Source organism: Carcharodon carcharias, chromosome 6 (assembly GCF_017639515.1).
Source record: "Carcharodon carcharias isolate sCarCar2 chromosome 6, sCarCar2.pri, whole genome shotgun sequence".
Classification (NCBI taxonomy): domain Eukaryota; kingdom Metazoa; phylum Chordata; class Chondrichthyes; order Lamniformes; family Lamnidae; genus Carcharodon; species Carcharodon carcharias.
This window is the reverse complement of record NC_054472.1, coordinates 117,824,531-117,845,963: the sequence shown is the minus strand read 5'-3', so window position 1 is coordinate 117,845,963 and position 21,433 is coordinate 117,824,531. Positions and strand designations below refer to the sequence as shown.

Sequence of the window (21,433 nt, the reverse complement as noted above, 5' to 3'; positions counted from 1 at the left end):
TAAAAGGGCATTCTTCTGCCAATTGAACTTGCTTTTGGCTTCTTTCTAAGGAAAAATAAAAGCATGGTAACATGACCTAGACGTCTAATATTAAAATGTAAAATGTGTTAGAAACGTTATAGTGTGGTTTAAAGCGCAACTGAAACATACTGACAGAGAACTACTGTAGATCTGCTTGACTCACTTTTTACAGATAAGTAAAAATATTCAGGTACCAAACATTGACAAATAGAGCACAGATTAATGCACAACACGCAGCTTCTAAAATGTAGGCCCTTTTTATATTGCGCCAACTTTAAAGATTCCTGCGCAATACAGCACCAATGGGAATTGAGAGATTGTTGAGATCAGTGTTAATCATTGATTTTGTGCCCTTGTGTTAAGTGGCTTGCCTTACTCTATGGCATCTGTTGGTTAGAATCACAAGAATGGTAGTGTTCAACCCACAATGCTACCTGTGGGAGGTCTGTCCTTGGTAGAAGCTGTCTACTTGTCTGGTGATAAACGGTTCCTGTTTTGTGCTATGGGCATTTCTGCTAAATGGTATTCTATTTTTATTTTATTTTTTCAGGTGAAATCCACTGAAGATTTTGTGTGTAGTGGAGCTCTCCTATTCCTGTATGCTGGTGATTACTACTTGAATATAAAATTTCACGACGAAAACTCAAGCAGGGAGCTGCCCCTTTCCTGGTTCTGCTTGCCAAGTGTTCATGTGCGTGCCATGGTTCCAGCTCAACACACAATGTTTTAAATTTATTTTAGAAAATAGAGATTGTAAGATGTAGTGAGTTAGATCATTGTAAATATTGACTAACTAGCCATACATGCCAACAGGATCTCATTGAATATTCTGGTTTAAGATTACTCTGGCACTGTCCCAAAAGTAAAATGCTTCTAGATTTTTCTGTAAAGCTTGCTTGGCCAAATTTTTAAATATCCAAGGGATTGATGACTACTTTCAGTAAAATTACTCGTTAGTAATAAACCTGTATTATAGAGGAGATGGTGTGCACCTTTGAACAAAATAAAAGGCACTTGATCAGTAGATTGGTGTACTGTTTGATCTCTAATCGGAACCTTGTTAAAATCTAAATGATAAATTTGCATTTCTTGGCATGGTTAAGTGAAAATTGGTGTACAATGAGGGTTGGGTGTTAGAAATGTCTCATAGATTTTGGCTGCAAGAATAATGGAGAATAGAAGGAAAGTTGACAAATAACATCAGTGTTGTGATTATGAAGGCATGTATTCTTTACAAGTCTGATGCAACAATGCTGTAAAGCTCAGTCTTAATGCTCAGTTAATTCCTTATCCTCCTGTTACTTTTGAAACACTTTGTGTACTGTTCAAATGTATGGGTACAACATCTTGATGGTCTGTTATAGCTGTAAGGCACCTGCAGTTGTTTGTGAGAGTAAGACAAGGTGCCCCATTCACACTGCAATGAAGTGGCCACTGTTATTTCCCTAAGGTGTTCTCACCATTTCCAATGTTACCAATAAACAATTTTAAAAAACTGGAAAGCCAGTTACAAACTCAGGGTTTTTTTACATTTAAAAGTTGCTACAATTTAGGTCTATCTGATCCTATGAATAATTCATCTTAATGGTTAATTTGCAGTTGAACATCTGCATTTATTATAAAGAAATTAGAATGATAAATATTCTGGGATAATGCCACTATTTCAGCTGCAGTGTGAACAAGGCTATTTGTCTTTCTTTTTGTTTCAAACAAAATTCAGGAACTACTGTAACTAGTACCTCTGTACACAAACTCAACTGCTGTTCTCAAGATAATTTTCTTTCCTGTACCTGCAAAAAGATGTATCTTTGGAAATAAATCTGGCTTGCATGTTCATCTGTAATCAAAAACTTGCTTCCCAGCGCTAGTTATAGTTTTAAGTGAACAGTTAGTTTTCCAGGCTAGCACTAAGAGTTAAAAGATGCCAAATTTGCTCTGAACCTACAAAATGTATTTTCAGCCAAAGGTTTGGATGCTTCATTTGCAAAATTAAGCCACAGATAGTAGATTAGTTGGTCGCATATATCATGGAAGATCACGATTTTCAAGAAACTTACTGTTTACAGGGTGCAAAAGTATAAGCATTTTCTAAAAGATGAGGGAAATAATCTTCAAGAATGCTTTAGAATTTGGGACTACTTAATGTGGTTACATGATCTCTAAAATTTAGTTTAGTATGTTTCAGTGGGTCCTTTTGAAGAAACAATCTGGGAAAATTTTGAAATCCCACCATCCTCCCCCAAAGCCAACACCCCCATCATTTTAACTTGCCTGATTCCAGGCACAGGAAAGCTGCCTACCACTTAAGTGCATTTAAACGGCAAAGTCATGTATTGATAATGTCATTGGAATGCTGAAGCCATTTTATCCATGGATCAACTATAGGCCACACAATCTTGGGTGCACGAGCCAACCCTAGTATTAGCCAAGATCCTGGTCTCGGGTGACTGATAATTGAAATTTGTTTTACTTTATAAAGGTTCTTTGAGCATCAGGAAGAGCCAAAGTACTACTTCTGACCCCACAGGAATATCTTGATCACCTACCCTCCCTGCACCCTCAGGCATTTCCCAACTTCCTCAAGCACAGAGTTGACCAATTCTCCCCTCGCCATGCACCAGCAACCCCCCCCACCCCTCCCAACCGCCACAATCCTTCCTTTATCAGGGACCAAATTCATGGGTTTTCATCAGCCACCTGAACCACTTCAGGTAGGAGTCTATGTCGACTAATGTTAATGAGACCCCAGAGTTAAAATCATTCAATCTCATGCTTCGAGGGGACCAGCTGGTTTGCCATCTCATTCAGCTCCATAAGACCAATACCCACCCCAAATTAACATCAAGGTTTATTTGACTTTCATGTCTTAATCCCTGACTTCTTCTCAGGCCCACACCTCTTGCAATCAGGAAAGTAGAACAAGTAGCCTTGAGACCAGCTCACTTTCAATGTTGCTATAGGCTAGTTACTTTGAGTAATGAGTGGCTGTTGGAAATGCCTTATTATAACTCTTTCTTTCCTGTGTGAAGATAACCTGGCTACTCTTTGTCATATACCACGCAAAGATTGGGAACTCACCATAGGAAGGATATTGAAGTTTCAGGTAGAATACCTAGGATGCTGCTTCATATGAAGGAAAATTTGGTGCTTTTTTTCATTAGAATAATGCAGATTATGAGGTCACATAATAGAAGTGTGTATAATTCTGAAAGAATGGAGCAAGGTAGAAACAGCAAACTTTCTAATAGCTGAGGGGTCAAGAATGAAGGACCGTAGTTGAAAATTAAATGTAAAGAGATTTAGAACTAGATCCAGACTTAGGTAGGAGAAACTTCTTCACACAAAGAGAGTTGTATGGATGTGGAATTCACTCCCAAGATTAGTGGTTCAAGCAGAAATTATGTCAAGATTCAAGATAAAACTGAGTGGATAGGTGAAACAAAGGGGCTGAAGGGATATGGGAATAGTAAAATGTGATTTGAACTACTTGCTTGCATGGGGGGGAAACTTCAATGTTGCTTGATTGGGCTGAATGGCCTGTTCTGGTGTTTGACTTTTATCTATTTCTGTATAATGTAAATCTGCATTCTCTTCGTCATTCACTAATGACAACAATTGACGTGCACTAGAAACATTGTCATGCTAACGTTGAAAAGAATGGCTCAGATCATAGGATGTACCACCAGAACAAAGGGTTAAAATGTCACAGTCACCTTAGATTTTTTTCTCTACCACTCAGAATGAGAGTTATCATCAGACCAATAAATGTTTGCATCATGTTTGCACCCATTGTCAACATTAATCTATCTTGGTGAGGTACAGATTCAGAATAAACCACTGCCTAATTAACTCAACTTCAGAAGACCACTGTTGTGAATCTTTCATTTTCAACATCTATAAATCCTCTCTAAATGAGATGACTAATTCACACCAAATTCATGCAACCTGTGCTCACTACACACTGGGCTCAAACCATTTTACATAGGGGGTTGGAGATAGCAGACAGGACACTTTATCTATAGGTAATAAAAGATTTTTAATTATATACATATGTTACTTACAGTCTTAGCATAGAGTATTTGAAAGCCCTAGACATCCAACAGTTGTTATGGGATCCCTTTGTAAATCTGTTCACAAATTACAGAAAATAATAGAGAAACCACTGTTACCAGGGCAGATTGAGTTCCACTGAGATATTTTACATTGGAGCTTTTCGATTTCTATTAAAATCTGATCTAACTTGCTGACCTTTTTGTGTTTGATCAAGTTTTCTACATAAAAAGCATGAATGTGAATTATTCATTGGAAACTTATCCATGGATCTTTTATGTGTGCCCAATTTTAACTTTAAACAGATGGAAGGTGTTGGCACCCACATTTGTTGTTCAGTTCATGGCGATGAAAAATCTTGATTATAATTGAATATAATTAATTGAAGGTTGGAATGTATGACACACCAGTAACCATGTAGGTTTTCAGATAAAATGCAATGAACCAACAAACTCTACTGATCTTTGTAACAGCAGGTTATTTTACTGGGTCAGTTTAATTTATTCTATGCGTATCTGTGATGTTCCTTTCTGGGTGCTCAATCTTAGCAAATATCTGAAGAGTTGTTAAGTGTGCAAAATATTCTATTTCTGAACCAGGGCAGTCCTCAATTTGATATGCCCAAAGATTCACTGGGCATTATTCTATACATCATCTTCATTGATTACTATTTGAGACAATATTACTGAGACACTGTTGCAAAACCTGTGAACAATAACAACTTGCAGTAACACATTCCAAGGAGCGTACAGGAGCGTTCTCAGACCAAATTTGTCACCAAGCTTGTAAGGGAGATATTAGGACAGATGACCAAAAGCTTAATCAAAGGGGTAGGTTTTAAGCAGTGTCTTAAGAAGGAGAAAATGGTAGAGGTACTAAAAGGTTTAGGGAAGGAATTCCAGTGCTTAGAACAGGGGTGGGCAAACCTTTCAGCCGGGGCTAGGTTTGGAAATTGTATGAGGGCCAGCTGTAAATGCTCAAGAAACGAACATTTATAAAAAGATAAATTTTGGTACAAATAATCACAAAACCTTTATTGTAATTATTATACCATCATAGCAATTATTTACACACAATAACCAAACCAAACACACATTTTTCATGCCCCCTTGGCTTAATGTGAACAATGCAGTTGGTCATCTCTCTTTACAATGGCATCAAAGTCCAGAGCCATTCTCTTTCTCTCTCCCCAGATGCTGCCTAAACTGCTGAGTACTTCAGCATTTTCTGTTCTTAGTTCAAATTTCTAACATCTGCACTGTTTTGTTTTTGTCTTATTAACATAAATGCTGCTTTACTATGGTCTACAATATATTTAGAGAAATATGATGGCATAGTGGTAATGTCAGTAGACTAGTAATCCAGAGGAAAAACAGAATTACCTGGAAAAACTCAGCAGGTCTGGCAGCATCGGCGGAGAAGAAAAGAGTTGACGTTTCGAGTCCTCATGACCCTTCGACAGAACTTGAGTTCAAGTCCAAGAAAGAGTTGAAATATAAGCTGGTTTAAGGTGTGTTGGGGGGGGTGGCGGAGAGAGAGAGAAGTGGAGGGGGTTGGTGTGGTTGTAGGGACAAACAAGCAGTGATAGAAGCAGATCATCAAAAGATGTCACCAACAATAGAACAAAAGAACACATAGGTGTTAAAGTTGGTGATATTATCTAAACGAATGTGCTAATAAAGAATGGATGGTAGGCCACTCAAGGTATAGCTCTAGTGGGGGTGGGGAGAGCATAAAAGATTTAAAAATAATGGAAATAGGTGGGAAAAGAAAAATCTATATAATTTATTGGAAAAAAACAAAAGGAAGGGGGAAACAGAAAGGGGGTGGGGATGGGGGAGGGAGCTCAAGACCTAAAGTTGTTGAATTCAATATTCAGTCCGGAAGGCTGTAAAGTGCCTAGTCAGAAGATGAGGTGTTGTTCCTCCAGTTTGCGTTGGGCTTCACTGGAACAATGCAGCAAGCCAAGGACAGACATATGGGCAAGAGAGCAGGGTGGAGTGTTAAAATGGCAAGCGACAGGGAGGTTTGGGTCATTCTTGTGGACAGACCGCAGGTATTCTGCAAAGCGGTCGCCCAGTTTACGTTTGGGCTTTCCATGTAGAGGAGACCACATTGGGAGCAACGAATGCAGTAGACTAAGTTGGGGGAAATGCAAGTGAAATGCTGCTTCACTTGAAAGGAGTGTTTGGGCCCTTGGACGGTGAGGAGAGAGGAAGTGAAGGGGCAGGTGTTGCATCTTTTGCATGGGCATGGGGTGGTGCCATAGGAGGGGGTTGAGGAGTAGGGGGTGATGGAGGAGTGGACCAGGGTGTCCCGGAGAGAGCGATCCCTACAGAATGCCGATAGGGGGAGTGAAGGGAAGATGTGTTTGGTGGTGGCATCATGCTGGAGTTGGCGGAAATGGCGGAGGATGATCCTTTGAATGCGGAGGCTGGTGGGGTGATAAGTGAGGACAAGGGGGACCCTATCATGTTTCTGGGAGGGAGGAGAAGGCGTGAGGGCAGATGCATGGGAGATGGGCCTCCGGGACACCCCGGTCCACTCCTCCATCACCCCCTACTCCTCAACCCCCTCCTATGGCACCACCCCATGCCCACACAAAAGATGCAACACCTGCCCCTTCACTTCCTCTCTCCTCACCGTCCAAGGGCCCAAACACTCCTTTCAAGTGAAGCAGCATTTCACTTGCATTTCCCCCAACTTAGTCTACTGCATTCGTTGCTCCCAATGTGGTCTCCTCTACATGGGAGAGACCAAACATAAACTGGGTGACCGCTTTGCAGAACACCTGTGGTCTGTCCGCAAGAATGACCCAAACCTCCCTGTTGCTTGCCACTTTAACACTCCACCCTGCTCTCTTGCCCATATATCTGTCCTTGGCTTGCTGCATTGTTCCAGTGAAGCCCAACGCAAACTGGAGGAACAGCACCCCATCTTCCGACTAGGCACTTTACAGCCTTCCGGACTGAATATTGAATTCAACAACTTTAGGTCTTGAGCTCCCTCCCCCATCCCCACCCCCTTTCTGTTTCCCCCTTCCTTTTGTTTTTTTCCAATAAATTATATAGATTTTTCTTTTCCCACCTATTTCCATTATTTTTAAATCTTTTATGCTCTCCCCACCCCCACTAGAGCTATACCTTGAGTGCCCTACCATCCATTCTTTATTAGCACATTTGTTTAGATAATATCACCAACTTTAACACCTATGTGTTCTTTTGTTCTATTGTTGGTGACATCTTTTGATGATCTGCTTCTATCACTGCTTGTTTGTCCCTACAACCACACCAACCCCCTCCACTTCTCTCTCTCTCCGCCCCCCCACCCCCCCCCCCCCCCCCCCCCCCCCCCCACACACCTTAAACCAGCTTATATTTCAACTCTTCCTTGGACTCGAACTCAAGTTCTGTCGAAGGGTCATGAGGACTCGAAACGTCAACTCTTTTCTTCTCTGCCGATGCTGCCAGACCTGCTGAGTTTTTCCAGGTAATTCTGTTTTTGTTTTGGATTTCCAGCATCCGCAGTTTTTTGGGGATTTTTTTAGTAATCCAGAGGCCCAGGCTAATGCTGTAAGGACACGGGTTCAAATTCCACCATGGCAGCTGGTGGATTTTAAATTCAACTAATTAAAAAATATGGAATTAAAAGCCAGTCTCTCTAATCTTGACCATGAAACTATCACCCCTTGTAAAAATCCATCTGGTTCTTTGCCATCTTTATCTGGTCTGGCCTACATAAGACTTCAGGCCCATAGCAAAGTGGTTGACTCCTAGCTGCCCTATGAAATGGTCTAGTAAGCCACTCAGTTGGAGGACAATTTGGGATGGGCAACAAATACAGGCCTTGCCAGCAACACTTACATTCCATGAAAGAATAAATGAAAATAGTGTTATAAGAACCATCAAGAGAAAAAGAGAGACTAAAAGGCATCTCAGAGGCAGTCACCATATATTGTGGGGAGCACAGTGATCTGTAACCCTTCTCTACCGCTCATTCCTACAGCTGGGTTTTAATAACCCTATGCGCACTTTACAAGAGGTGCTATGAAGTGTTCCTGCAAACTGTTCAACATGCCCTAACTGAAATCTTTAAAACCACATACTCTTTAGTTTCTATTGCATCCATCATCTTTCTTAAAAATCCAAATCTTAGCTGCACTTCTAGCAGGAACAGAAGATGCTTTTTCAACTATTATTTTCAGAAGTGCATAAACAACTAATCGCTAAGATACCAATCTGAAAATATTAAACTGAGATTGCTTGCAGAGACCTTCAGTCATACATTTCTTGGGTCTCGTTGCAGATAGCAGTATTTATGTTTCAATATTTCAATCCCTTGCCTACCAGCAGATCTGTAGACCAGGTTTATGTTGTGTCTACAAATCTTCTACACATTGGTTCTTTTGTCAATTACCTTAAATCTGAGTCCTCTTGTTACCAAACCTCCTGCCACCAGAAACAGTTACCACTTTTATACCTCATCCATACCCTTCATGATTTTGAATACCTCTATTAAATTTACCTTTTTCTCTGCTCTAAAGACAACAATGCCAGCTTTTCTCATCTCCCCATTTAACTGAGGTTCCATATTGCTGGTACCATTCATTATAAACGTGGCTATAGGAATTTAAAATGTAAAAAGTTGACAGGACATACACAATAATGCATGATTTTTTAATAGAGTTATATATCCATTCTAGTGGGTTAAGGCACTGTTCAGTGAATTACTATGTTAGTGCAAAACATGAAGGTCCCTTGTTCAAATCCTGGTCTGCCAGCACCCATGGCATCAGAAATAAAATCTCAGTGCTGGAATCAATCGCTTAATTGAAGGAATTAGAAAAACGGTGGAAGCAAAACTATATAAGAGTCGACTTGACTTTTTATGGAGTGTTAAAACCTAAGTGTAAAATAAATGGAGTTTTGAAATAACAATGTATATGCTTATAAAGCTAAAAAGCCAAATCAAAATTGCAGTAATCTAGTAAGTAATCTTAAATGTTCACTTACCTGGTGGAAATTTAGAGGCTTTGAGGTCTAAAACCCTTTTACTTAAAATATCTAAGTTTTAACAATGGGGTCCTCAATTGTGCCTGATCTAACAAAGTACGAATAACTAGTATAATAACCAAGTAGCATTTATTAAGCAAGAATTTACACAAACTTAACAAAACACAGTGAAGACAACATGGAAGGTTCCTATCCCTCAAGGTCCCAGGATTCCTTGGGTGCTGCCAACACAGCAATGCCTTTCTTCTTATGTCTCTGAAGTGATGATATGTTGAACTGTGTCTCAGAAGTATTATACCACAGAAGCCATGGTAAAACTGTCCCAATGAAGACTTTGATTTTCCAACTTTTATCTTTACTTCTGACTCTTCCTCATCCCTTATTTTGGAAATAGTCCAAATTAACCTATTTCATTGGCTTAGGGTGAGGGGTCATCTGGTGTCACCCAACCTCCATAACTTGAGTCATGTAGACTGAAGACAAATGTATCTTATTTCCTGGGCCCTCAAAGGTACATTCCATTGTGAACAAATGACACATCCTTGTAGATATAGAGCAGTTGTGCAGACAATGTTACATCCTTATCAATAATACAACCTATCATAAACAATTCACATCAATACATTTTAACCCAAGTCCAATGGACACTAAAGCCATTAAGAACAGGTGTTAATAACACTTCCTTCCAAAATGTCACGAAAAAAAATGTTTTCTGTGAATACAGATGTTATGTCCTATAGATATGGTTAATCAATTAAACCTAATAATACATGGTTTTGTTTAAAGATAAGATATCATCCTAAATTTAAGCTGCTGAGCTCAAACGTTTTGGTTGTTTCTTCAAAACTGACAAAGAAGCCCTCATTTGCACAGTGTAATTAAAACAAATACAATTCCTTGAATCCAGACTTTATGGTACCTTTAAAGTAATTATATCATCAACACCAGTTCCTTACAAAGCACAAATTGTCCCACTAGCAGAAATTCAAACTGAACTGTTTAAAAAGTAGACATGACAAAATCCGCAAACGTTACTTCAGACCAACATACAATCCTAAAAATTAGTAGTATGATCAAAATCTTACACTTGTGCTGCTTTCACTGCTGCTCCAAAGGTGCTCACCCCTTTAACGTAGTGCTTGCACTCTCCAAGAAAAACCTGCCTCTGGTCTCCAATCATTGGTCAGCTTGAAATTAGCTGGAGGGCATTTGGTTGACCAGAATTTTACTTTCACAACTCCTGACATTGATTAACCAGGTGCCAGGAGCAGTTTCACATGTGCGCTCAGCGTACACTGTGTTCGCTGGCACATCTTGTGTGCTTTCCCTGTTGCAGCCACAGGCCAGACTGAGAGCTCCTGTGGCCTGGATTGAGAGCTCCCAGGGGCCGGAAATGTCTCACAGGTCATAGCTTGCCTTAGCCTGGCTTAGGACCTAGGCACAAGAAGGGACTGAAGCCAATGATGGAACGATGAATATCAGAGATATGCAAAAGGCCAGAATTGGAGGAGTGCAGATACGTTGGAAACTTGTAGGGCTGGAGAGGATTGTAGGGGTAAGGAGGGTTTCAAAAATGAGGATAAGAAATTTAAAATCAAGGCATTGCCAGACAGGGAGTCAATATTGGTAAATCAACACAGGGGTGATGGCTGAGTGGGACTTGGTTTGTTCCAAGATACGAGCAGCAGAATTTTAGATGAGCTCAAGCTTACAGAGGGCGCAAGGTAGGAAGAATAGTTGAATCTTGAATAACAAAAGCACAGAGGAGGATTTCAGGTGTTGGGTTGAGGTTGGAACAGAGATATGTGATGCTATTGCAATGGGAAGCAAATGTTGAATATCGTGGGTCACACGATGACCACAAAATGTCCACTGAAATGTGAGAGACCTGCAGAGTTATAGACTGCAGCATGAGGCATATAGAGGAACGTGTGCTGATGGGCACTATGTACTGCCAGCAAAGACATATGGTGCCTCGTCAACTGCAATTTAGACCACATGCAGCAAGTGTGGGTTTACATAGTGACTCACATGCTGCATCATTTATAGTATGTCACTTAAATATTGCACTGCGAGTAATATGCAATATCTACCTCATATGGAGTCACATGCTGCAATATGTGTGGCATATTGATTGCAGTGTAATTCATATATCGTAATATCTATTTCTGTGTGAGGTGCACGGTGCAATATTTGTTCAGTTTGTAAATATGTTCTGCAGCATGAGACAGATGGTGCATTATTTATTGCAGGTGTTAAACAGTCACCAGGGATTTCCTTGAAGGTTCTCCTGCTTGGCTGTAATATTATCCGCTGAACGTAGAAAGAAACAACATAAACGGCATTTGCATCATTTTCTAAGGATTATGAAGAAATTCACCCTAATATCAACTGCAGTTGGTCAACAGGTGCAATACTGTGTATAGTAAATCACATGGTGCAACATGCACTGCATTAAGACGTGGTATATTTACGACAATGTGAGTCACAATGTATTATCTACTAAGGGCATAAGAAATAGGAGCAAAAGAAGACCTTACGGCCTACTGAGCCTGCTCCACCATTCAATGTGATCATGGCTAAACTTGGGCTTCAGCTCCACTTTCCTGCCCGCTTCCTGTGCCCCCTGATTCCCCGAAAGACTAAAAATCTGTCCAGCTCAACCTCAAATATATGGCGCATCCACAATCATCTGGGTTAGAGAATTTCAAAGATGAACAATCCATTGTTTGAAGAAATTTGCCTCATCTCAGTCCCAGAGGAACAACTCCTTATCCTGAAATTGTGTCCCAGTGTTCTAGAGTCTCCAACCAGAGGAAACAATGTCTCCGTACCTACGTCCTTTCATAATCTTCAATTTATCAATTGAGGACACCATTCTTTTAAGCCCCAGAGATTTTTTTTTAATCCTTTCATGGGATGCAGGCATTGTTGTTCATCCCTACTTCCCCTGAGATGGTGGTGGTGAGTTGCCGCCTTGAACTGCTGCAGTACATGTGGTGTAGGTACACCCACAGCGCTCTAGAAAGAAAGTTCCAGGATTTTGGTCCAGCAACAGTGAAGGAACGACAATATATTTCCAAGTCAGGATGGCGTGTGGCTTGGAGGGGAATTTGCAAGTAGTGATGTTCCCATGCATCTGCTACCCTTGTCCTTCTAGGTGGTCGAGGTAGAGAGTTTGGAAGGTGTTGTCAAAGAAACATTGGTGAGTTGCTGCAGTGCATCTTATATGTAGTACAAACTGCTGCCACTACAGGTTGCTGGAGGAGGTGATGGATGGGGAGCCAATCAAGTGGACTGCTTGGATGGTGTCAGGCTACTTGACTGTCATTGGAGCTGCACTCATCCAGGCAAGTGGGGAGTATTCCTTCACATTCCTGATTTGTGCCTCGTAGATGGGGAATCAGGAGGTGAGTTATTCACCTTAAAATTTCTAATCTCTGAACTGCTCTTGTAGCCACAGTATTTATATGGCTGGTCCAGTTCAGTTTCTGGTCAATGGTGTAAGCCCCAGGTTGATAGTGGGGGATTCAGTGATGGTAATGCCATTTAACATCAAGGGGAGAGTGTTAGATTCTCTCTTGTTGGAGATGGTCATTGCCTGGCATTTGTGTGGTGCAAACATTACTTGCTACTTGTCAGCCCAAGTATGAATGTTGTCCAGGTCTTGCTGCATATGGACACTGAATGCTACAGTATCTTAGGAGTTGTGAATTACTGAACATGTACAATCATCAATGAACATCTCCACTTCTGACCTTATGATGGAGGGAAGGTCATTGATGAAGCAGCTGGAGTTGGTTGGGCCAAGGACACCACCCTGAGGAAATTCTGCAGTGATGTCCTGGGGCTGAGATGATTGGCCCCCCAAAACCACAACTATCTTCCTCTGTGCTAGGTATAACTCCAGCCAGTGGAGATTTTTTTCCCAATTTCCATTGGCTTCAATTTTCTAGCACTCCTTAATATCACACTTGATCAAATGCCGCCTTGATGCCAAGGGCAGTCACTGTCACTCCCCTCTTAATTCAGCCCTTTTGTCCATCTTTGAAGCAAGGCTGTAATGAGGTCTGGAGCCACATGGAACCCAAACCATGCATCAGTGAGGAGGTTATTGCTGTGTGAGTGCTACTTGATAGCACTGTTGACAACATCTTCCATCACTTTGATGATGATGATCGAGAGTAGGGTGATGGTGGGGGGGGGGGGGCGGGGGTGGGGGGGGTTATTGCTGAATAGGATTTGTCCTGGTTTTGTGGGCAGGACATAGCTGAGCAATTTTCCATATTGTCAGGTAGATGCCAGTGTTGAACCTGTACTGGAACAGCTTGGCCATAAGTACAGCTAATTCTGGGGCACAAGTCTTCAGTACTATTGCTGTCAGGGCCCATAGCCATCTAATTCCTTCAACCATTTCTTGATATGTGTAGTAAATCGAATTGGCTTAAGATTGACATCTGTGATTCTGGGGACCTCAGGAGGAGGATGAGATAGATTATCCACTCGGCATTTCTGGCTGAAGATAGTTGCAAATGTCTTTTGCACTGATGTGCTATTTCCTCCATTGAGGATGAAGTTATTTGTGGACCCTCTTCCTCTTGTTGGTTGTTTAATCGTCCACTGCCATCAATCATTCGCCATCATTCCCGGCTAGATGTAGCAGGACTGTAGAGCTTAGATTTTATCTGTTGGTTGTGGGATCATTAGCTCCATCTCATGCTTTTTCCACTGTTTGGCTTGCTAGTAGTCCTGTATTGTAGTTTCACCAGGTTGACACCACATTTTTAGGTATTCCTGGTGCTGCTCCTGGCACACCCTCCTGCACTCTTCATTGAAGTGAGGGTTTATCCCTTGGCTTGATAGTGATGGCAGAGTGAGGGATATGGTGGGCCATGAGATTACAGATTGTGTTGAATTACAGATTGTGCTGCTGATGGTCCACAACATCTCACGGATGCCCAGTTTTGAGCTGCTAGATCTGTTCTGAATCTATCCCATTTAGCACAGTGATAGTGCACACAACACAATGGAGGGAATCTTCAATGTGAAGACGGGACTTCATCTTTACAAGGACTGTGTGGTGCCCCAATACTGTCATGGACAGATGCAACAGGTAGTTTGGTGAGGAGGATAAGGTTAAGCAGATTTTTCCTTCTTGTGGGTTCCCTCATCACCTGCCACAGGCCCAGTCTAGCAGTTATGTCCTTTAGGACTTGGCCAGCTCAGTGCTACCAAGCCAGTCTTGTGATGGACACTGACATCCTTAACACAGAATGCATTCTGTGCTCTTGCCACATCTGCTTCTCGCAAGTAGTGTTCAACATGGAAGAGCACTGATTCATCAGCTGAAGGAGGCAGTAGGTGATAACCCTCAAGAGGTTTCCTTGCCTATGTTTGACCTGATGCCATGAGACATCACGGGGTCTAGAGTCAACTTTGAGGACCCCCAGGGCAACTCCCTCCCAATTTTTTACCACTGTGCCCGCCACCTCTGCTGGGTCTGCCTGGGGCAGGAATTACCCAAGGAAGGTGTCTGATTCTGTCAGTAGGATTATGTCGCTGTTATTTGACTAGGCTGTGGGACAGCTCTCCCAATTTTGGGGTAAGCCCTCAAATGTTAGTAAGGAGGATCAACAGGGAGGGGTGTGCTGTTGTCATTTCTGGTGCCTAAATCAGTGACTGGTGGTCTGTCTAATTTTGTTCCTTTTAGACTTATCTGTAGCAGTTTTGTACAACTGAGTGGCTGGCTAGGCATTTCAGAGGGCAGTTAAGAATCAACCTCATTGCTGTGGGCCTGGAGTCACATCAAGGCCAGGACCAGATCAGGTAAGGATTTCCTTTCCTAAATGATGTTAGTGAACCAGATGGGTTTTTATGACAATCAGTGATAGTTTCAACTGAGACTAGCTTTCAATCCTAGATTTATTAATTAATTGAATTTAAATAGTTGCCGTGGTGGGACTGTGTACCCAAGACATTTGCCTGGGCCTCTGAATTAATGGTCCAGTGACATTACCACTATGTCACTGTTACCCTACAGACCCAATTTACTCAGCCTCTCATAATAGGACAACCTTCTCATCCCAGGGGCCAATCTAGTGAACCTTCGCTGCACTGCTTCCAATGCAAGTAGATCGATCCTTAAACATGAGACGAAAATTGCATATGGTATTCCAGACACAGTCAATTATAGCAAGACTTTTTTTATTCTTGTACTCCAATCCCTAAGCAATAAAGGTCACCATCAAAGAGTTACAGCACCGAAGGAGGCCATTTGACCCATCATGTCTGCATCAGCTCTTTGAATTCACCTCGTGCCATTCCCCTGCCTTCTCTCCATAACACTACACATTCTTCCTTTTCAGATAAAAGTCTAATTCCCTCTTGAATGCCTCAATTGAACCTGCCTCCACCACACTCTCAGGCTGCGCATTCCAGACTTTAACCACTTGCTGCATGAAAAAGATTTTCCTCACATTGCTTTTGCTTCTTTTGCAATTATTTTAAATATGTGCACTCTCGTTCCTGATCCTCTCACTAGTGGGAATAGTTTCTCTCTATCTACTATGTCCAGACCCCTCATGATTTTGAATACCTCTATCAAATCTCCTCTCAGCCTTCTCTTCTCTAAGGAAAACAGTCCCAATTTTTCCAATCTATCTTTATAACTGAAATTTCTCTCCCTGGAACCATTCTAATAAACCTTTTCTGCACTTTCTCCAAAGCCTTCACATCCTTCCTAAAATGTGGTGCCCAAAACTGGACCCAACACTCCAGCTGAGGTCTAACTAGTGTCTTATACAAGTTCAACATGACCTTTTTGCTCTTCTTCTCAATGCCCCTATTAAGACAACTTAGGATATTGTACACTTTATTAACTGATCCCTCAACCTGCCCTGCCATCTACAATGACTAATGCACACCTATACCCAGGTCCCTTTGCTCCTGCACTCCCTTTAGAGTTGTACACTTCCTTTTATATTATCTCTCCATGTTCTTCCTACCAAAATGAATCGCTACACATTTCTCTGGATTGAACTTCATCTGCCACTTGTCCGTCCATTCTACCAACTTGACTGTGTCCTTTGCAGCTCTACACTATCCTCCTGACAGTTCACAGTGCTTCAAAGTTTTGTATCATCTGCAAATTTTGAGGTTTAGGTCATAAGTATATGTCAGGAAGAGCAAGGGCCCCAGCACTGACTCCTAGGAAATTTCACTACAAACTTTCCTCCAGCCCAAAAACATTCATTAACCATTACTCTCTTTCCTGTCACTCAGCCAATTTTGTATCCATTTTGCTACCGTCCCTTGTATTCCACAAGCTATAACTTTATTCACAATTCTGTTGTGTGACACTGTATCAAATGCCTTTTGAAAGTCCATGTGCATCACAACAATAGCATTACCATCATCAACCCTCTCTGTTACCTCATCAAAAAACTCCAGCAAGTTAGTTAAACGTGATTTTCTCTTTTTTTTGTTCTTTCACAGGGTGTAGGTGTTGCTGGCTGGGCCAGCATTTATTGCCCATCCCTTGAGAAGATAGTGGTGAGCTGCATTCTTGAACTGCTGCAGCCCCCGTGGTGTAGGTACAGCCACAGTGCTGTTTGGGAAGGAGTTCCAGGGTTTTTAACCCAGTGACAGTGAAGGAACGGTGATATATTTCTAAGTCAGGATGGTGTGTGGCTTGGAAGGGAACTTGCAAGTGGTTGTGTTCACATGCACTTGCTGTTCTTGTGCAGCTTTCCTTAATTAATCCACATTCATCCATGAGACTATTAATTTTGTCCCAAATTATTGTTTCTGGAAGTTTCCCCACAACTGAAGTTAAACTGACTGGCATGTAGTCGCTGAGCTTATCTTTACACCCAATTTTGAACAAGGGTGTAACATTTGCAACTCTCTAGTCCTCTACCACCCCCAAGCCCAATGAAGACTGGAAATTATGGCCTGTGCCTCTACAATTTCCATTCTCACTCCTCTCAGTATCCTTGGATGCATCTCATCTAGTCCTGGTGCTTTATCAACTTTAAGTACAGACAGCCAATCTAATACTCGTCCTTAACAAATTTAAATACTTCTAGTGCATTAGTTACCTCCTCTTTCACCATGGTCTGGGTAGCATCTTCTTCCTTCGTAAAGACAGATTCAGTTAGTATCTCAGCCATTCCCCCACCTCTATATGTAAATCACCTTTTTGGTCCCGAATCATACTGCTCTTCCTTTTACTACCCATATTTGTCTATTTATAAATCTATAGAAGACTTTGGGATTTCCTTTTATGTTAGCTGCCAGTCTCTTTTCATACTCGCTCTTCGCTTCTTTTATTTGCTTTTTCACTTCCCCTCTGAACCTTTTATATTCAGCCTGGTTTTCCATTGTGTAATCCACCTGACATCTGTGATTAGGACACTTTTTTTTCTTCATCTTAATCTCTATCCCTTTTGTCATCCAGGGAGCTCTCCCTTTTCTTCCTTCTCAATCTTTCCTGAACACCCTGTATCCACAGTCCTCCCCTTCTTTGTGCCAGATCTCTGTTTTAACCACAACATCATTTGTCCACATGTCAATCTGTATTTGTAAGTCACCAATCTCATTAACCACAATCCGAGCATTTGCATATCTGCACATTAATCCTGACTTAGACTTTATAACTTTCTTGCTTACTCTGGCCCCACCTAATAACTTAGTATTACCAAATCTAGTATGACCTATCTCTCCCAGTATTCTGCGTTCCTTAGTATTCCTCACTGATATTAGCTCCTGGTTCCCCCACCCCTGCCAAGTTAGGTTAAACCCTCCCCAATAGTATTAGCAAAGGAATTCCCACGAATAAGTCCTGGCCTTATTTAGCTGCAACCCATCTGGCTTGAACAGGTCCCATCTCCCATGTCCCAATGCCCCAAGAATCTAAAGCCCTCCCTCTTGCACCATCTTTTTAGCCATGCATTCCTCTGTTTTATCCTCTTATTTCTATACTCACTTCTGCATGGTACTGAGTATAATCCGGAGATTACTACTTTTAAGATCCTGTTTGCTAATTTCCTACATAGCTCCCTAAACTATGACTGTAGGACCACATCCCTCTCTGCCTATGTCAGTGGTACCGATGTGGACCATGATTGCTGGCTGTTCACCCCTCCCCCTCAGGGTGCTCTGCAGCCACTCAATGACATCCTTCACCCTGGCAACAGGGAGGCAACACACCATCCTGGATTCACGCCTGAAGTTGCAGAAATGCCCATGTATTCCCCTAACTAGTAAATCACCTAACATTAGTGCTCTTCCAGGCTTCCTTGTATCCATCCCCCTGTACAGCTGATCCACCCACGTTGCCATGGACTTGGCTGTAGCTGCACTGCCCAGATGAACCATCACTTTCATGAGCATTCAGAACTGAATATCGGTTGGAAAGTGAAATACAGTCATGGGACTCCTGCACCACCTGGCTGTTTCTACTTGACTGTCTCTTTCCCCCTGCATATTCTTCAGCTGTGGGGCGACCACATCTTTATACATGCTATGCACAAAGCTCAACCTCATGGATGCACCGCAATGACACCAGCTGCTGCTCAAGTTTTGAAACCAGGAGCTCAGCTGCTGCAACGGATGGCACTTCCTGCACAAATGGTCACAGAGGACACAAAGAGTGTACTGGACTTCTCACATAGCACAGGATGTGCACTCTAGTGGTTAGAGCAGTCTTGCTATTCCTCCATCTGTTAGTTAACAGCCTTGCTGCTGCAACTAAACCTTACTACTGATAATAAATTTTTACCAATACTAAAAACCTTACTAATACTGATAAACCTCTATACAACTTACTCATAGTAATAAATCTTGCTTTAAAAAAAGGAAAGATATGACTCACCACTTTATTCCCTAGTTTAGCTAAGATAAATAGGAAATACTCACCAGCCAATCCCCTACCTGCATCCCGATGATATCACACCTTGATTTTTCTTTTCCTGAAGATTTTTCTTTTCAGTCCTGCACTGTTTTAAGCCCTGCTCTGCTATCACTGAGTGAAGTCTTGCTCTCTCCTGTGCTGTTTTAAGCCCCACTCTCATCTCGCTGTTCCCCACTGAATGATGTCTCACTTGCTCCTACGCTGTTTTAAGCCCTGTTCCTCTCTCGCTGTTACCCACCACACTGATGTGAAGTCTCGAACTCTCCTGTGCCATTTTAAGCCCCTCTCCTTTCTCTTTGTTTCCCACTGAGCGATGCCTTGCTTGCTCCTATGCTGTTTTAAGCCCTGCTCCTCTTGCTCTTTCTCGCTGTTCTCAAGTGACAACATGCTATTTGCTTTCCTAATTGCTTGCTGTACCTGTATGCTAACTTTGTGTTCTCTTCAAAATACAATAAAATGGTGCCATATGCATCGTACTGAGAGTTGTGTTGCAGTATTTGCATCAGTGTGAGAGCAAAGAGGGAATATCTAATGCAGTGAAACATGTGGTGCAATGTCTATTGCTATTGACTCACATTATAATATCTGCTGCAGCAAGTGAACCATGCAACAACATTGAGTACACTGCAAGGCACATGGTGTAATATCCACTACAGCATAAGTAAAATGCTGCACTATCAATAGCATGGCTACACATGGTCACACATCAAGGGTATGATGCCTATCATGATTGCGTTGTAGAAAGCCAAGCAGCCTCAACCCCTACAACTGGTGCAACCACCAGTCAATGGGACATGTTGGGCCGTAACTTCCTCGGAGTGGCTATCCTCGTCAGATTGCCACTCTATGTCCAATTACTTAAATGATTTTTCTTCCAATCCTGTCTCATCTGACCTACTGACTCTGGCCAGGTGAGATCCAGCCAGTGCAGCTCGTCTCTGAGGCCCAGCATCGAAGTCCAGCTCGAAGTCAAATTGAAGGAGGACATGCCCCCTTTTTTAAATCACTAGCTGCCGTAAACCAGGTAAGTTAAAGGTCTCGTTGAAATTTAAATGCCCTTGACAGGTGAATGTCTAAAGTAAGTTGAAAGGATTTGGGGGTTGGGGGAACGGAGGTCAGGGGGGATCAAAGGCTGGGGAAGTCGGGCCTTGGGAGGGGTGTCAGATTTCGAGTCGGGTTCAGCCTCATGGGGTGGGGTTGGATCTTGGGTTGAGTCAGGAGGGTCTGTCGGGTGGGGTCAGGTCAGGTCGAGGGGAATTAGGTCATGTTGGGCCTGCGGGAAGTGGGAGGTGTTCCGTACCAGTGGGGAGAATCCCAGGCAGGGTCAGGAGGGGTGGGGGCACTCCCCTGGGGGGCTGGCGTGAGTCCCTTGGGGTGGGTTGTCGGTGAGTGGGGTGAGTCTCCTGGGGTGGGGGGCTGAGGATGGCTTGTGGGGGAGTCGGTCTGGGTCTTCACAATAATTACCCAGAATTTTGAAGAGGTTTTAATTTTTCTAACGTTTTCTGGGTAGCTATTGATGCAGTCAGGACCACCCGAAATTTGCGATTTAAATTGCATTTTTGGATGGTTCCCTGAGCAGGTCAATTAACCAGAGGAAGTTTGCTCTTCTGGGCAATTGCTGTGCAAGTCCTTACCTGGGAACTTCCGAAGGGAATTCTCCAGCGTACCCATCCCCCAAATTCAATGCTGGGGAACTCGGAAGTTATGGCCCGTTATGTGTCTGTGCTGTGATCACTTTATGGTAATTTATGAATTTCATCCTGCTATATGAGGGATTGTTGGTAGATGCTGCTTATGTAAGAAGGGCTCAAAGCTGTGCTTAGGATACCCAGGAAATGGTCATTATTTTCCTTGGAGGGAGCTAAATATGGTTTCTTTAGGGTCAATATGGTGTTAAGATAACATGCTGAACAGAATCACAGAATTGTTATGGTGTAGAAGGAAACCATTTGGCCCATCATGTCTGCACCGGCTCTCTGAGCATTTAACTTAGTGCTAATCTCCTGCCTTTTTCCCATAACCCTACACATTATTTCTGTTTAAAAAATCATCCAATGCCCTCTTGAATGTGTGGCGATAGAAGATTGGAATTGAGTCCATCCTTCGTGCAGTATTCAAGACACACAAGTCTGCAATGCTCCAGAGCCCATCAGTACACATTCCTGTTTGAGTGTCCTTAAGCCTCGGTTGTTTGTCATTTATATCTAAGATTTAAGTAAATGGAGTGGGAAGACAAGTCTTGGCAAGCAGGAACTTGACCTATGTGAATTCCTTATTAGCTTGGTTTGGAGGGACTTAAGTAGGTTGATGGGTTAAAGGAAACAAAAAGCATTAATGTAGGATTCTTAAAAGTCACTTACTCGTGGATTGCTTCCAAGCCCAAAGATGCTGTTTGTAAGGCTGTGTTGCATACATTCGATTTCACTGAAAAAAGAGG

The 21,433-nt window shown here is 42.3% G+C and overlaps 1 protein-coding gene across 2 annotated transcripts in view; it reads left to right on the top strand.

Moving 5' to 3' along the window:
- trappc9 (trafficking protein particle complex subunit 9) overlaps positions 1-1,855 on the top strand; it is a 956,085-nt gene extending 954,230 nt beyond the window's left edge. For both annotated transcript variants that reach the window (XM_041189162.1, XM_041189161.1), the window contains one exon: positions 572-1,855. In XM_041189162.1, coding sequence (XP_041045096.1) covers positions 572-751 — 180 coding nt within the window. In that variant the 3' untranslated portion in view covers positions 752-1,855. The remainder of the gene's footprint in view (positions 1-571) is intronic.
- Positions 1,856-21,433: the final 19,578 nt, after the last annotated feature.